At 49.7% G+C, this 13,927-nt stretch overlaps 1 protein-coding gene across 1 annotated transcript in view; it reads left to right on the top strand.

Moving 5' to 3' along the window:
• Positions 1-521: 521 nt before the first annotated feature.
• The window catches only part of LOC144172765 (uncharacterized), a 34,559-nt gene continuing 21,153 nt past the window's right edge, over positions 522-13,927 (top strand). The window contains exon 1 of the mRNA XM_077701370.1: positions 522-866. Within this exon, the coding sequence (XP_077557496.1) occupies positions 582-866 (285 nt within the window). The 5' untranslated portion in view covers positions 522-581. The remainder of the gene's footprint in view (positions 867-13,927) is intronic.

Genomic DNA, 13,927 nt, shown 5'->3' with positions numbered 1-13,927 from the left:
GATGGAGAACATTAGGCTCAGCAGGCGGTCTTGGCCGGGCTCTCCGCTCGCAGTAATGCGTAGTTCATGGGCGTGCTGAACAATTCTCAAAATAGAGATGGTACGGATAAACTAAATACGGAGAAGTTACGAGCAGTGCACAATTACAAATAATTGAGACCTGCAGACGGCTGCTAGGTGAAATCTCCCACATGTCCTTTTTCTCCTTTCACTCCTAATATTATGTTTCCCCTAAGTACTGCCCTCCCCCTGCAGTGTGTTAGAGCATTAATCTCCGGCAGCAACCGCGCCTGTCATTTGCACCAGAACCGCTGTCTCTCACACTCAGACACACACAAGAATCCACGCAAACAGAGGGTATACAAATGAGTGTGGTTGTAACTTCTAACCGTAGCAGAACTTATCAGCTGAGAGGAAGTCACGCACGTTCAAAGCGCGATAAGCGTCGAGATATGCTGGAACAAAGGCTGGGGTCGCCCATGGAAACAGTATCTACATAAGGACTCCGCCGTTGGGTGTCACCGAAGGCAGATAACGTAGGCGGTCACACTTGCTGCAGGGCGTTTCTGCCGTCGCAAAAAATGGCGTCGCCAGGCCACGAGTACACGCTGGTGGGCTTCTCGGAGGAAGTGGACCGGAGGCCGCTCGTCTTCGTCGAAGCTCTTCCAGCGGCGAAAGTGTGCAGCGCATGTGGAATCGTGCCCAAGGCGATCGCGCTGCATCAGTGCGAGCACTACGTCTGCAAGCCATGCTACGAGCAGTGCCTCCGAGGTGGCGAGGTTGTGTGCCCGCTTGACGGCGAAGCCTGCCCGGTGAACGAAGTCAACTGGATAAACTACTCAACCAGGAGCGTCATGGCGAAAAAGGTATGCTGGAAATGCGACAAAACGCCGCATGCCTGTTCTTACCTGCGCAATTTCGAATTATGTTTGCTACAATACCTATGGTGGTAGGGGCATACTTCCATAAGCGACCTTTTGGCTTCCCACCAAACTTTCGGAAACTATTGCACATGTGCAGGTGGGAATTTTATAAAGAACGCGATGCTGTGGTGCGACGAAAGCGGCAAATTTTCAACGCCTGAGAGTCTTCCCGTATGCCCCCGAGCTGAACCGAGAGTAGCATTACGGCGAGCTTCATTATATCAGAGTACTTGGGTCTAGAAATGACAGAGTAGTCACAGTTAGGAGTCACTGATGCTGTCAAACCTGATAACGTGGGAATTTTCAACAGCAGCATCGCCACAGTTTGGCTGCACATTGTGACAACGGACTAGGTTCGCAAAAATCAAGGGACACTAAAGGAGCCAAGGGAGGCTGGTGGCTTTCCCTTAAGTAGCCATTGGGAGCACGTGGATCTGACATTCTCTTCTATGCATTTCTGTCTCAGTAGCAAGTGAGTATGGGATATGCAAAATCTGTCTGGAGTGCGGTACTATCATACGGTCACGAATGCCATGACAATATAAGTCAGGCCTATGTTGCCACCACGGCTTCGTATTAACGGGGTGCTTCCTGGTGTCCGCGAATTCCGCGAGGATTTTTTATTCAGCAAATTTGTTGTGGGTTCCCGTAATATGCGGCGCGCATCACGCTAAAACCCCGAGCCATGGTTCCTTCCACCGTTATACCGTTCGCACAGCAACCCGCGACATCACAGCTGGCGCAGCACCGCCTCCGCGGGACCTCTACACGACTACGGAAAGCCGCGCGTGCGCTGTGCACCGCCGCCCCGCAGTTGCGCCTAGCCTGGACGCTGCCCCCAGCTGTCGTTAATCGCTCCTGCGCATGCGCTCCGTTTCGTAGAAGAGCGAGCGCCCTGGTGGCGGCACGCCAGTTCTAGACATAAGGCAACCTAATACAATACATCGTGGTGTGTCCTTCAGATCTCACATAGAAAGAAATCCTCTAGCTTCGGTGTGGTTCAAGCCTTCCGGGACTTGGCGCAAGCTTTGCTGCTTTTCCCGTTTCTTTTCTGGCGTCGCTTATTTAAAATGGATTATTGCGATTCATTCATGCTCTCCAAGACCACACAGTTTCCATACACTCCACGGATGTTTATACGCAAATGTTATAGGTCACCGAAGTAGAGGCATCGGGCCGGCGGTTAATGCAAGCTAATATTAGTCCTTGCGTTCCGCGCCAAGAGTGATCTCCTACTACATTGAAAAGCCGATTTGGAAATCCCGCTCGGCATAGTGGCAGTGGACGCAGTAGTAGAACTTTAATGGAAAGAATAGGGGTAAAGAAGGAGGAGGTCACAGGCCAGGAGGCAGTCATAGGTGAGGTCCCAAGTCCATGGCTCCCATTCGACGGCTCTGATATTGAATCTTTTATTCAAGCAAGCAATTTTTGGTATGTTTTCAAAGAATTTGGGGAATATTTTTGGAAGTCGCAATATGTGCGGGTACATGTTCGTTTGTATTTCGTTCAGAGAGGGCCGTAGCCAGAATATTTTTCGGGAGTTTATGGGTTATTGGAATAGAGGATTTTTTTCGTGAAGGGATACTAAGCTCGCCTACGGCCTGCCAGAAAAAAAAAAAAATTGAAGGCAATTTGACCCCCGCACTCCCGTTTACCCCTTTTGGCTACACCAGCAGCTTCTTCAGGATTTGGGCTTCTATGGCATTTAAACCCTTGTTAAGAGCGGGCAAAGTGCTTCTCTTCGGCAAAATGAGCGAGAATATCTCTCCATCGTTTTCAAAACGGGGTGCGATAAGCGCCATCGTTGGGGGTGCGGCTTGTGAGTTCCAGCACTGCCGTGTCCGTTGCTTCGTATACCTTCCAGTCCTTTTTCGTCCCTGACACCACGTGATGTGTTACGACTTCAGTTCAAGGAGTAGAGGTGTTTCCAGGGAAGATTTGTTGCTGTCACTGATTCCGTTCTACGCCAATACCCCCTGCAGAAACGCCACCTTTCTCGGACGATAATGGTGAATGACCGTGCATGAAGTCAAAGAAAAAAAATCAGCTTCCCCCCTGTTTAACAATAACGATGGGGAAACGGAAACTTTGGTTGTTGAGTTTGTTGTTTGATCTTTGAAATTAATCACGCCAATGGTTCAACGCTAAGATTTTTCATGCTCGATTCATTGGTTGGCCAATGCCCATTAAACTGTTGCGTACCTCAATATTAGCGCATATTAGCAATGTGGGATTGGTTTCAGTAATGGGTATACAGCGTGTGGTTCGTTCATAGGAGGAGGAGTCTGGCTTTAAGCAACGTGAGCGTGATCGGGCCTGCAATCGCGCCCGTGCTCGTCGGGAGGATAGGCAGTTTTGTCTCGCCGAAACGGTAGAGTCCAAGCGACGTCTAGAAAATCCTGAGGTTCGCAAGCGAGATTGAGACTGGGCAGCTCTTCCATAAGAGACGAAACCGTGGACCATCGGATGATGCAAAGCCCAGCACCAGCTAGAATACAGCATCATCACCGTCGTCTTCTTCGGCGAAGAGGGACCAGAAGGGGACCCAAAACCATTCCTGCATAGATCTCACGTTTGCAAACACACGTTTGTCAAGTCACGATGGCAGAACCTCCGGGTGTCTACCACAGCGATCGCAAGACACTACTGTGTAAACGTAAGTTCGCTTGTTCCTACGTCTACCCGCTTCTAACCCGCCGAACCAGCGCTAAACCTGAGCCAAGCAAATGATTAGACGCAACGATCAAACAGCAAACTCAACGACTAAATCTTCGTGGTTTCCCATTGTTGTGGTTAGACCGAGGTGTAGTTGATTCTTATCCATTTTGGTATTCTTCCTGCTGTGGCGAAGTTCAGTGCTGCTCTTGTGGAGTTGTTGTTGATGATGATGATTGCTATTCTTTTCCTCTTTGAAGCGGTGTGATGACATGTCATCTTATCAAAAAGGACTAATATAACCATGTTGTACACTCTTGGTTTAATACTGGCGCTGCTTAGGGCAGGCACTAAAGCTTATTAGGCCCGAAATACTTTTTTTCCCCTGTTACAGGTGGTAACTGTTCTTGGCAATATTCCCCTCTCTGCTTTTCGTCCACCAGCATTCTCATCTTCTTTTCGTCCCCTCGACAGCCTTGAAGTTAACTTCTTCTCTGATACCCTTAAATCCTAGGGCTTCTGGAAGCCAAATATTCCCTTCATGTAGATTTTGATGGATACCATCCCATTCTAACACTATGTGCCGCATAGTTTCTGTTTCTTCTCCGCAGACCACACATACCCCATCATTTTGTGAATACTTCCCCACAAAACTCTTAGTTAGCAGGCAACGTGCTCTAGCCTCAAAAACCAAAGCACTGCCCTGGAAATTATCGTAGAAAATTTCCTTTCTGATGTTCAATTTCTCAGCCCTGTACATCTCTAACGACGTTTTAGCTTCTATTTTTTCCCTCTATTTATTCGCTTCAGTCTGCTTTGCCTCTTTTTTGGTTACCTTGGCTGTTTTCGATTCTCCACTGTTCTTTCCGTATTTCATCGTTAGCCTTCTAGTCTTTCTTAACCACTGCGTGTCCACGCTTTTCAAGTATAGGTACCTATAAACCTTACCTGCCCACCTTCGTTGATCCATTGCCCTCGACCTCATCGCAAAGCATATTGTACTCTGAGCTTCTCTAACTTCAAACGACGCCCAGCCCATATCTCCCTGAACTGCTTCGTTAGTTGTTTTGCCATGCGCGCCTAAGGCCAAACGTCCTACCGTTCTCTGGTTTACTTCAAGGCGAGATAGAATGTCTGATTTTAAGCAGAGTACAGCATTCGCAAACGTAAAACCCGGAACCATTACTCCTTTCCACATTCCTCTTACTACTTCATATTGGTTATACCCCCACAGAGCTCTATGCTTCATTATAGCTGCGTTTCGCTTTCCCTTAACCTTAAGTTGCTCCTGGTGAGTTCTTAAGTAGTTATCCCCTTCGTTTATGCACACTCCCAAATATTTATATTCCTTCACTCTAGGTAATTCGCCTTGCTGGATAGACACTACGTCAGTGGTAGTGTCATTGAAAACCATTATTCCTGATTTTTCTGCACTGAAATTTAACCCGAGGTCGGTGGCTTCCTGGCCACTAACATTTATTAGCCGCTGCATATCGGTTTGGTTATCAGCTAGAAGAACAATGTTGTCTGCGTATAACATTCCCGGAATATGCTGTTGTACCACTTAACCCTGCCATGTAAAGCATGAACAGTACTGGGCTCAAAGGGCATCCCTGTTTCAGTCCCCGATGGATGTTACCTGCTAGGCGCATTTCTGTCCTTCCCAAGTAAGATGCACTCTATTGTCTTTATAGATTGCTCTAAGGAACTGTACTAACTCGTCATCTAATCCCTGGAGTTTCAGCATTCTCCACAGCCGTTCTCTGTTTACGTTGTGATATGCCCCTTTATAGTCCAAGAACGTAATTCATAGTGGTCTATTCTGTGCTTTCGCAATTTCAATGCATTGCGTTATCACGAACAAATTGTCATCCAGTCGCCTGTCTTGTCTAAATCCATTCTGCAGTTCCCCAAGTATTTCATTTTCTTCCATTCATTCTTGAATTTCTGATTTTATCGCCTGCATTACGAATCTATACACTACTGACGTTACTGTGAGTGGTCTGTATGAATCAATACTGGCTTTGTCTCCTCTGCCTTTGTATATTAAATTCATCCTACTTTCTAACCAGTCCTCTGGTATTTGTTTGGTTTATATCACCTTATCTATTGCTCTCATAAACGATTCCTTACTTTTAGGTCCAAGCAGGTTTATCATTTGCATTGGTATTCCGTCCGGGCCCACTGCTGTCTGGGGAGAAACCTTTTGCTCTGCTTTTTTCCGATCAAGGTTGCTCAAACTTAATTCCCTTTCCGAAGTCGTCTGTGGCGCTGATGTTATCGGTGCAGGTTTCCGTACCAGTATTGACCTAAAGTTCTGACTAATCACTCGATGAATATGCGCCAACGCGTGCTCTCCTTCTAAATGTTCCCCCTCCTCATCATTCAGGAATTTTTGATGGTCATCGTTCTTTGAGCTTAGTGATTTTACATGGTTCCAAAACTTCTTGGATGCGCTTTTGTCCTTCTTCCGTATTTATGCCATCCATTGTTCACTTTTCTGCTTGATCTTTGCTTGCACCATTTTCTGCACTTCTAGTTTTTTCCCACGGTAGATATCCCATTTCTCCTTCACCACCTCCGGTTCCATACCAGTTCTTTTTGCTTCTCTATGGTCTCTCAACGCCTTTTTTCGCTGATTAATAGCCTCTTTTATTTCCTTATTCCACCAGCTTCTCGGCTTTCTCTTCCGTTTCCATCGGTTTCGTTGCTTTGCTTCATTCACCTTACCCTTTATGAACGCAATCATTTCGTCGTAATCCCAATTTTTGTCTGGTTATTTATTAATTTCATCGTTCAATCTATTAGCGATGATCTTTAACTGCTTATTATTCAAATTAGTTCCTCCTATTGTAGATATTTCTACATTTGTCCGGGTTGCGCCTCCAAAGTGCAAGCTAAACCGCTTGTGGACGCTTCCTAAGCTGTCTGTTCCATTTTCATCTATCCTCATTAACCGCAGCCTTCCGTATACTGTCTCGGATACTAAACTGTAGTCTATGCTGGACTGTCTGTTACCGCTTTCCCACGTTATTTGTCCGTCACACTTGCTTTCCGACTAAAGCCAGCGCACAGGTCTCGACCGTGCCTGCGCGTTCTCAGCAAATGGACTGTGAAGAAATCGACAACCCGCAAGATACCCCACAGAAAGATGGTGGCTGGTTTTCGGTGCACTACCGCAAATCGAAGCGTGTACTTCTCTTCCAGATTCTCTCAACCCTAAACTGCATTCAAAGCGAAGACGACCACCCCCGCTTCCGCGGCAGGATTACAAAGTGGTTCTGCGACCACGCGAGGGACTGAACCTCAGTCAGTGGAAACCCCATCACGTAGCTCAAGGGATTGCACTCGCCTGCAACAACCACCCGAGCTGTGCCGAAAACCGCCTCCTCGTTCGTACCAACCTCACCCAGAACGTTGCGGTTATCAGCACACCGCACGCCGAGACAGCCGACATACTTCGGAAACTCACGCACATCAAGCTCGCCGGCAAGGACCACGCCGTGTTCGCTTACGTAGCAGCACCGGACAACTCGGTGAAGGGCGTGAATCACGGTATCGAGCCTGGCACCCAGCCCTCGAAACTCCAAGCCCACCTCCGAGCCCCGAACCACAGCATCCTGTATGCGCGCATGCTCGGTCAAACACAGACGGCTGTCATCACCTTCGAGGGGACACGTGTGCCGCACTACGTCTACTACTACGGTGCTGAAACACGCTGCCCCCCATACCAGTCTACGCGGCCGCTCTGTACAATATGCCTGCGCGTAGGGCACCGAGCAGATGTCTGCCCATATCCCGAAACCAACCGCTGCCCACAGTGCGGACAAACAAGCCCAAGGGAAAATCATGACTGCAAGCCAACCTGCGCACTTTGCCAAGGCGACCACCCTACGGCGGACAAGACATGTTCAGCGCGACTACGAAAGCACACACGTCGCCAAGGCGCGACCCACGACGGGAACGAGGAACTGCCTGCTGGAATTTTGCGACGCAGCCGGTCTTCAAAGCGTTCATCTTTTGGGGAAGAGCAGCAACGCTGGTCCGCCAGGTCTGCCTCCCGAGCCCGTTCCAAATCGAGGTGCCGTTCCCCGTCCCAGAGTCAGGTTCACTCCACATCGAAGCGCCATTCCCGATCCAAGAGCAAGACCCGCTCCAAACCCAGGCGCCCTTCCCGATCCAAGAGCAAGACACGCTCCAAATCTAGGCGCCGTTCCCGATCCAAGAGCAAGGCCTGTTTGAAATCGGGGCGCCGCTCCCGATCCCGGCACCGTTCCCGATCTCCGAGCCGTTCCCGACAAGGTTCCAGGTCGGCCTCCAAATCTGGCCCTGGATCCAGCTTCGGCAACCGGACCAGATCCAGTTCCGGACCATCAACGTGGACCAGGAATCCCGGCGACTCGCAGGCAGGGGGCGCAGATGTCACCAAGGTGAACTGGGCGGCGCGTGTAGCACAGCCTCCCACTGGTCGAAATCACACCCACGCAACTCCGGACACAACACACACTTCTCCCGACACCGCACTTCTTCTCCAACAAGTACTAGCTGAGGTCAAACCACTTAGAGCTGAAAACGCGGAGCTCAGGAATGCAAATCAGGAACTGAGAAAAGCGCTCCATGCTAAAGAACAAGACAGAGGGCTAATTCCTGAGCAGCCAATCGAAACCCCGTCATCCAACACCGATACGCAAGTTCAGATAAATTTACTTCGCGAAAATCAAACCCTCATACAGCAGAACATGCTGGCCATCCAGGAAACCCTTACTAAGTTAAGCGCGACGGTGGAAAGGATGCAGAACATGCACATTACGACGCCGACCTCTACCCCAGTGCGCAACGAGAATCGTGAAAAGCCATACGCACGACCCATCCTAAACCCCGCCACCTCTCTTTCGCAGCAGGATGGCTAGGGCCCCAAAAGGGCAGATGGAACCCCTCACGCTTTTGCAGTGTAATTTCCGGGGCTACTCGAAGAAACAAGGCGAGCTCATGCATTACATAAGCAATACTCCCACAAAACCCGATAATATAGCACTACAGGAAACAGAATGTACACCACACCAGGCAGGCTACGTCACACACCTCTCTGGGAACCTTCCGCCTAGGGTAGCCACCCTTACGTCACGAACCATCACTGTCGTACAACATCAAACTGATGGCTGCAGCATTGAGCATGTACTCATAGAAGTAGTACCTCGTACCAGGGGCCAACCGAGTGTATATGTGCTCAAAATCTACAGCCCGCCTAACCATCGCCACAATACCTTCGAATACCTAATACTGAAAGCAGAGAGCGCGGCGGGCAGAAACGGCCTGGTAATAGTAGGCGACTTTAATGCAGCGCATCCGGTGTGGGGCTACAAGTACGCCACGCCAAAGGGCAACAAGCTCCACAATACCATCCAGCAACACCATCTGACAGTCCTCACCGACCCAACGTATCCAACTCGTATCGGGAACAGCATCACAAGAGATACCAGCCCAGACCTTACACTGATAAAAAACGTTCCACACGCAGAGTGGCAAAATCTGGAATAGTCGCTGGGCAGTGATCACTATATTGTCCAGACTATCATTCCGACCGCTCCTTTACGTCGGACACTCAAGTCGACAAAAATAACTGACTGGACCACCTTTCGCAAGCACAGAGTCCAAAGCGACACAACCGACATAAACTCACTTGAGCAAGGGATCGTGGACCTGCACCACGATGTAAATAAGCACTCGAAAGTGATCGCCCTCACCACAGAAGCGCCTGCAGTGGATTCCCACCTCCTCCATCTCTGGGAAGCACGCAAAGGCCTCCAACGAAGATGGAAGAGGCAGAAACATAACAGAAAGCTAAAATGCAGGATAGCAGAGATAAATCGGCAAGCAGCGGAGTACGCAGCCGAGCTCACGCGACAGAAATGGAGCCAGCTCTGCGACGGCTTACAGGGAACGCTGGGCACGGCAAAGACATGGAAGCTCCTCCGCCACTTGCTGGACCCCACACAGAGTAGGCTGGAGAGTCAGAAAGCAATCCAGCGCTTGCTACACTCTCATCCTGGCAGCGACGACGAGGTACTGGATAAGCTTAAAGACCAGTACATTGGCACAACTTTACCTTCCGTGACTCCTCGCACGTATGCTGGCCGTCCCAACCCGGAGCTGGACAAGCCAATAACGACACAGGAGGTCTGGCAGGCACTTCAAGCCCTGACCCGCAACACCACTCCGGGCAAAGACAACGTCACTAACAAGCTACTTATGAACCTCGACGACAGAAGCATCCAAGCCTTAACGGGGTACTTCAATGAGCACTGGGAACGGGGCACAATACCGGCTGAATGGAAACACGCTGAAATGGTGCTTATTCCGAAGCCAGGCAAACCTACGAAGTTGGACACATTGCGCCGCATATCGCTAACTTCGTGCGTAGGGAAGCTTTTTGAGCGTGTGATCCTCGCCCGCCTTCAACCATACATAGAAGCCCAAGACATTTATCCGCACACAATGTTCGGATTCCGGCCTCACCTGTCAACCCATGACATCCTCCTTCAACTAAAGGAAGACGTCTTGGCGCACATTTCCACTCACTCCGGCAGGGCTATCCTCGCTCTTGATTTGAAAGGAGCATTCGACAATGTGAGCCACGACGCCATCCTCGAAAACCTAAGTGACACGAACTGTGGAAAACGAATGTTCCAGTATATCCAGGCATTCCTCACCGATCGCACGGCGACTGTGGGCATCGGACCACTACGAACGGACCTTCAAACCATGCCCAACAAAGGAACGCCACAAGGAGCGGTGCTTTCTCCAACGTTATTTAACATAGCTATGATGAAGCTATTTAACTTAACACCATACCGGGGATTAAACATGCACTGTATGCAGATGACATCACGATTTGGACTACTGGAGGGTCAGAAGGTGACATGCAGGATGCGCTCGAGAAAGCTGCTGACGCAGTCCAACAGTACGCCAGTGTGCGCGGCCTTCAGTGCTCCCCGGAGAAGTCCGAGCTCATCATTCTGAGGCACAAGCCACGTGGCAAGCGACTTGAACAAACCACGATACAAATAAAGCTCCAAGGTAGCGACATCCCCGTAGTCCCAACCATCCGCATACTGGGACTTCACATCCAGCAAGACGGAGGAGGAACGCTAACCATCCAGCGCCTCAACCACACTACCTCGCAAATCATGCGGATGGTGAGTCGAGTAACAAACCGGCACCAGGGTATGAAGGAGGATGATGCCATCAAGTTGGTGCAAGCACTGGTTGTCAGCCGCGTGGTGTACTCTACGCCTTACCTCCCGCTGAAACCGAGGGAAATGGATCAACTTGACATACTACTGCGGAAGGCGTACAAGCAAGCGCTAGGCCTCCCTCCTCACAACGCCACTAGTAAGCTGGAAGCGCTCGGTGTGCACAACAAGGTGCGGGAGATAATTGATGCCCACCTTGTCGGCCAACTAGAGCGGCTACGGCAAACGTCGACCGGTCGCACGGTGCTGAGGCAACAAGGCTACCAGATTGCAGACGCCAGCCACCCTCGACCGGAAACTGTGCAACAGGACATCCGTACGCTGATCAGGGTTGCTCCGCTCCCGCGAAACATGCACCCTGAGCTTCACGTACAGCGCAGACAAGCGCGAGTACAATTCCTACTAAGGAAGTACTCTGCCCACCCCCATGTGCGTTTCACGGACGCGGCCCACTATGCAACCCATCCAGCCACAGCAGTAGGCGTCATCGACGGCTCAGGCGATGTCGTTTGCACGGCGACCGTACAAACCAAAAACATCGTTGAAGCCGAAGAAACGGCCATCGCACTGGCAATGACGTCTGCAACTTCGAATAAACCGCTTCACGTAATTACGGACTGCCAACAGGCATGCAGGAACTACGGCAACCGTCGCATCTCAACATCCGCCCTCCGATTACTAAAAAAGCCCAAAGATACCCTGAACCCTACCATACTGATATGGACACCAGGTCACGCAGGGCTCGACGGAAACGAGCGAGCACACGCTACAGCCCGAGCATGCACCCTCCAGGCACCGCACCAGCCGCTCCGTGACCCAGAGCCTGTCCAGCAGCAGTTCCGTGCACTTCTGCAACACCACCGCCTTGCCAGATGTGCCTACCCACCACCGCACCAGAAGCTTACCCGAGAAGAGGCTGTAGCCTGGCGGCAACTACAGACCAACACATACCCCCACCTTAGCTTCCTGCACATCATACACCCCACAATATATTCACCAACATGCCCACACTGCAGCGAACATGCAACACTGTACCACACCACGTGGGCTTGCCAGAACACACCAGCAGCCCCCATAATTCGCGCCCCCACCCTCGAGCAGTGGGAGGCCGCGCTGTGCAGTTCGGACCCTGAGGACCAGCGACAGCTGGTGGACCGGGCACGCAGGACCGCAGCCGCCGCAGGGGCCCTGGACTGAGGGCTTCTCCCGCTTTCAAGCGCAAATCTGTTGAATAAATGTTTTTACCACCACCACCACTTGCTTTCCGTGTTTACTACAAGCCGGTTTTCCTGACATAGATCTATCACTAGAGAACCGTTGTGGTCTGTGTATCCATCCCAACCTTCTATATGGGCATTCATATATTTGTTTTTGTATAAGTCTTTGTTTTTGTTAAGTCCTCTGGTTGTTACTTTTTGTAGCTTAATTGCCGTGTGTATGGCGCCAGCTTATGTTTTTCTGTGTGTGAGAGTCTAATTTTCATGCGATCTTGCAAAGTTTCTTTACTAATAGTGTAGCCATTAGCGTGGCATTGCTCTGCTCACAAATTTCTTCGTCCCTATAGACTCTGTTTCCTTGGTCCTTTAACGTTTTGCGGATATCTTTGACTCTCTCGCGTGTGCTCTGTCTTCGTGCGGAGTAGGGTTCATGTTTTTCGATATGCGAACGATTTTGTGCCAGTGCACTGCGGCGTTTTAAAAAGCCCGCCTTGGCATGTAGTGTCTTCCGCTGGGCTGCCTCTCCTCCAGATGATGGATCGTCCAGTTTCAGCAGCGGCCAGCCTTTCTTTCTGGGCAGTTAGTAATCCGTATTCAACCTCTCCGGTAGTGTTGCATTCTACTAGTTGGAACAGTTCTGCTCTTCACGCGTATGATAAGTGACCCAGTGCAGTTTAACACGCTGTCCTTATGGAAAAGTTTATTCGTGTTTCCCATGTTTATTTAGGACCCGATACGGTATGAAGTGTGGCAGTCTACTCATAATGAGGGCTCGCATCATTTGTAATGTGGCTTTTCATGGCAATCAGGATCCGTCCCCAGTGCTTCTCTTCAATATGCGAGCTGGCTCGGTTAAGGATTTGCGGATTTTGTCAATGGTGAGATTGGCCTTTCCGTTTGTTTGAATTATCATGCACAATTCACAAATGTGGCGTATTTCTGGAATCACGGCTTGGCTGATTTTTATTGCTATCTCTTCGTCGTTGCTGTGGAGTGCTAGTACTGTCATTATCTCTGAATTTTCTAGGTTGTGCATGGACAATTTTGGCCAGCCAGATTTACCACCCGGTCTTCGGTGGTCTGAAGATTTTTTTGCGTGATTGACACTTGCGTTGTCAATATCACTACATCATCTCATAGATTAGGTGTACCATGTGTTGGAGTTCTTTGAACTTTTTGGGAACCTTTATCATCGAAATGTTTAGACCAGTGGGGTAGCAGAGAACGCAGTGATGTTACTGCGTTTGCCACCTGAGCGGACTTGTGTTTTGAGGTGGCTGATTGCCATTATTACTACTCGGTCGGACACAAACACCGGGACTTGTGCTGCTGAGCCGAAGGACAACGGTTCGTTTCCCGGTTGTGGTGGCCGCTTTTCTGATGGAGGCGAAAACCGAAAACGCCGGTGTGTTCAAAATTTTGGCGCCCGTAAAGATACCCAGGAGGTCAAAATTAATTCTGAGCCCTCGACTACGCGCGCCTCATCGCCTCTGTAGCGTCGGCGCGCTGAGCCTCACAATCAATCAATCAATCAATCAATCAATCAATCAATCAATCAATCAATCAATCAATCAATCAATCAATCAATCAATCAATCAATCAATCAATCAATCAATCAATCAATCAATCAATCAATCAATCAATCAATCAATCAAAAATGCCGGGTCGAAATTTAAGGTTCTTTCCCCACTTCTAATTTCGTGGACACCTTTTAAAAATACCTTCTTGTGAGACGCACTGAAAGGCTCCCTTGAAGTCTAGCGCTAATATGAAGTGTTCAAGTCCAGAGCTATTATGAAGTATTCTCTTTCAACAACTTCCTTTTTATGAGTTGAAGGGGCCCTTTATTGATGCTTGTGGGCGGAAGCCTTTTCTGCTT

Source organism: Haemaphysalis longicornis, unplaced genomic scaffold (assembly GCF_048455015.1).
Source record: "Haemaphysalis longicornis isolate Haplotype H1 unplaced genomic scaffold, Haemaphysalis longicornis Haplotype H1 scaffold_26, whole genome shotgun sequence".
In the NCBI taxonomy this organism is placed as follows: Eukaryota; Metazoa; Arthropoda; class Arachnida; order Ixodida; family Ixodidae; genus Haemaphysalis; species Haemaphysalis longicornis.
The sequence above is the reverse complement of the archived record's forward strand: the minus strand, read 5'-3'. Positions and strand labels throughout refer to the sequence as shown.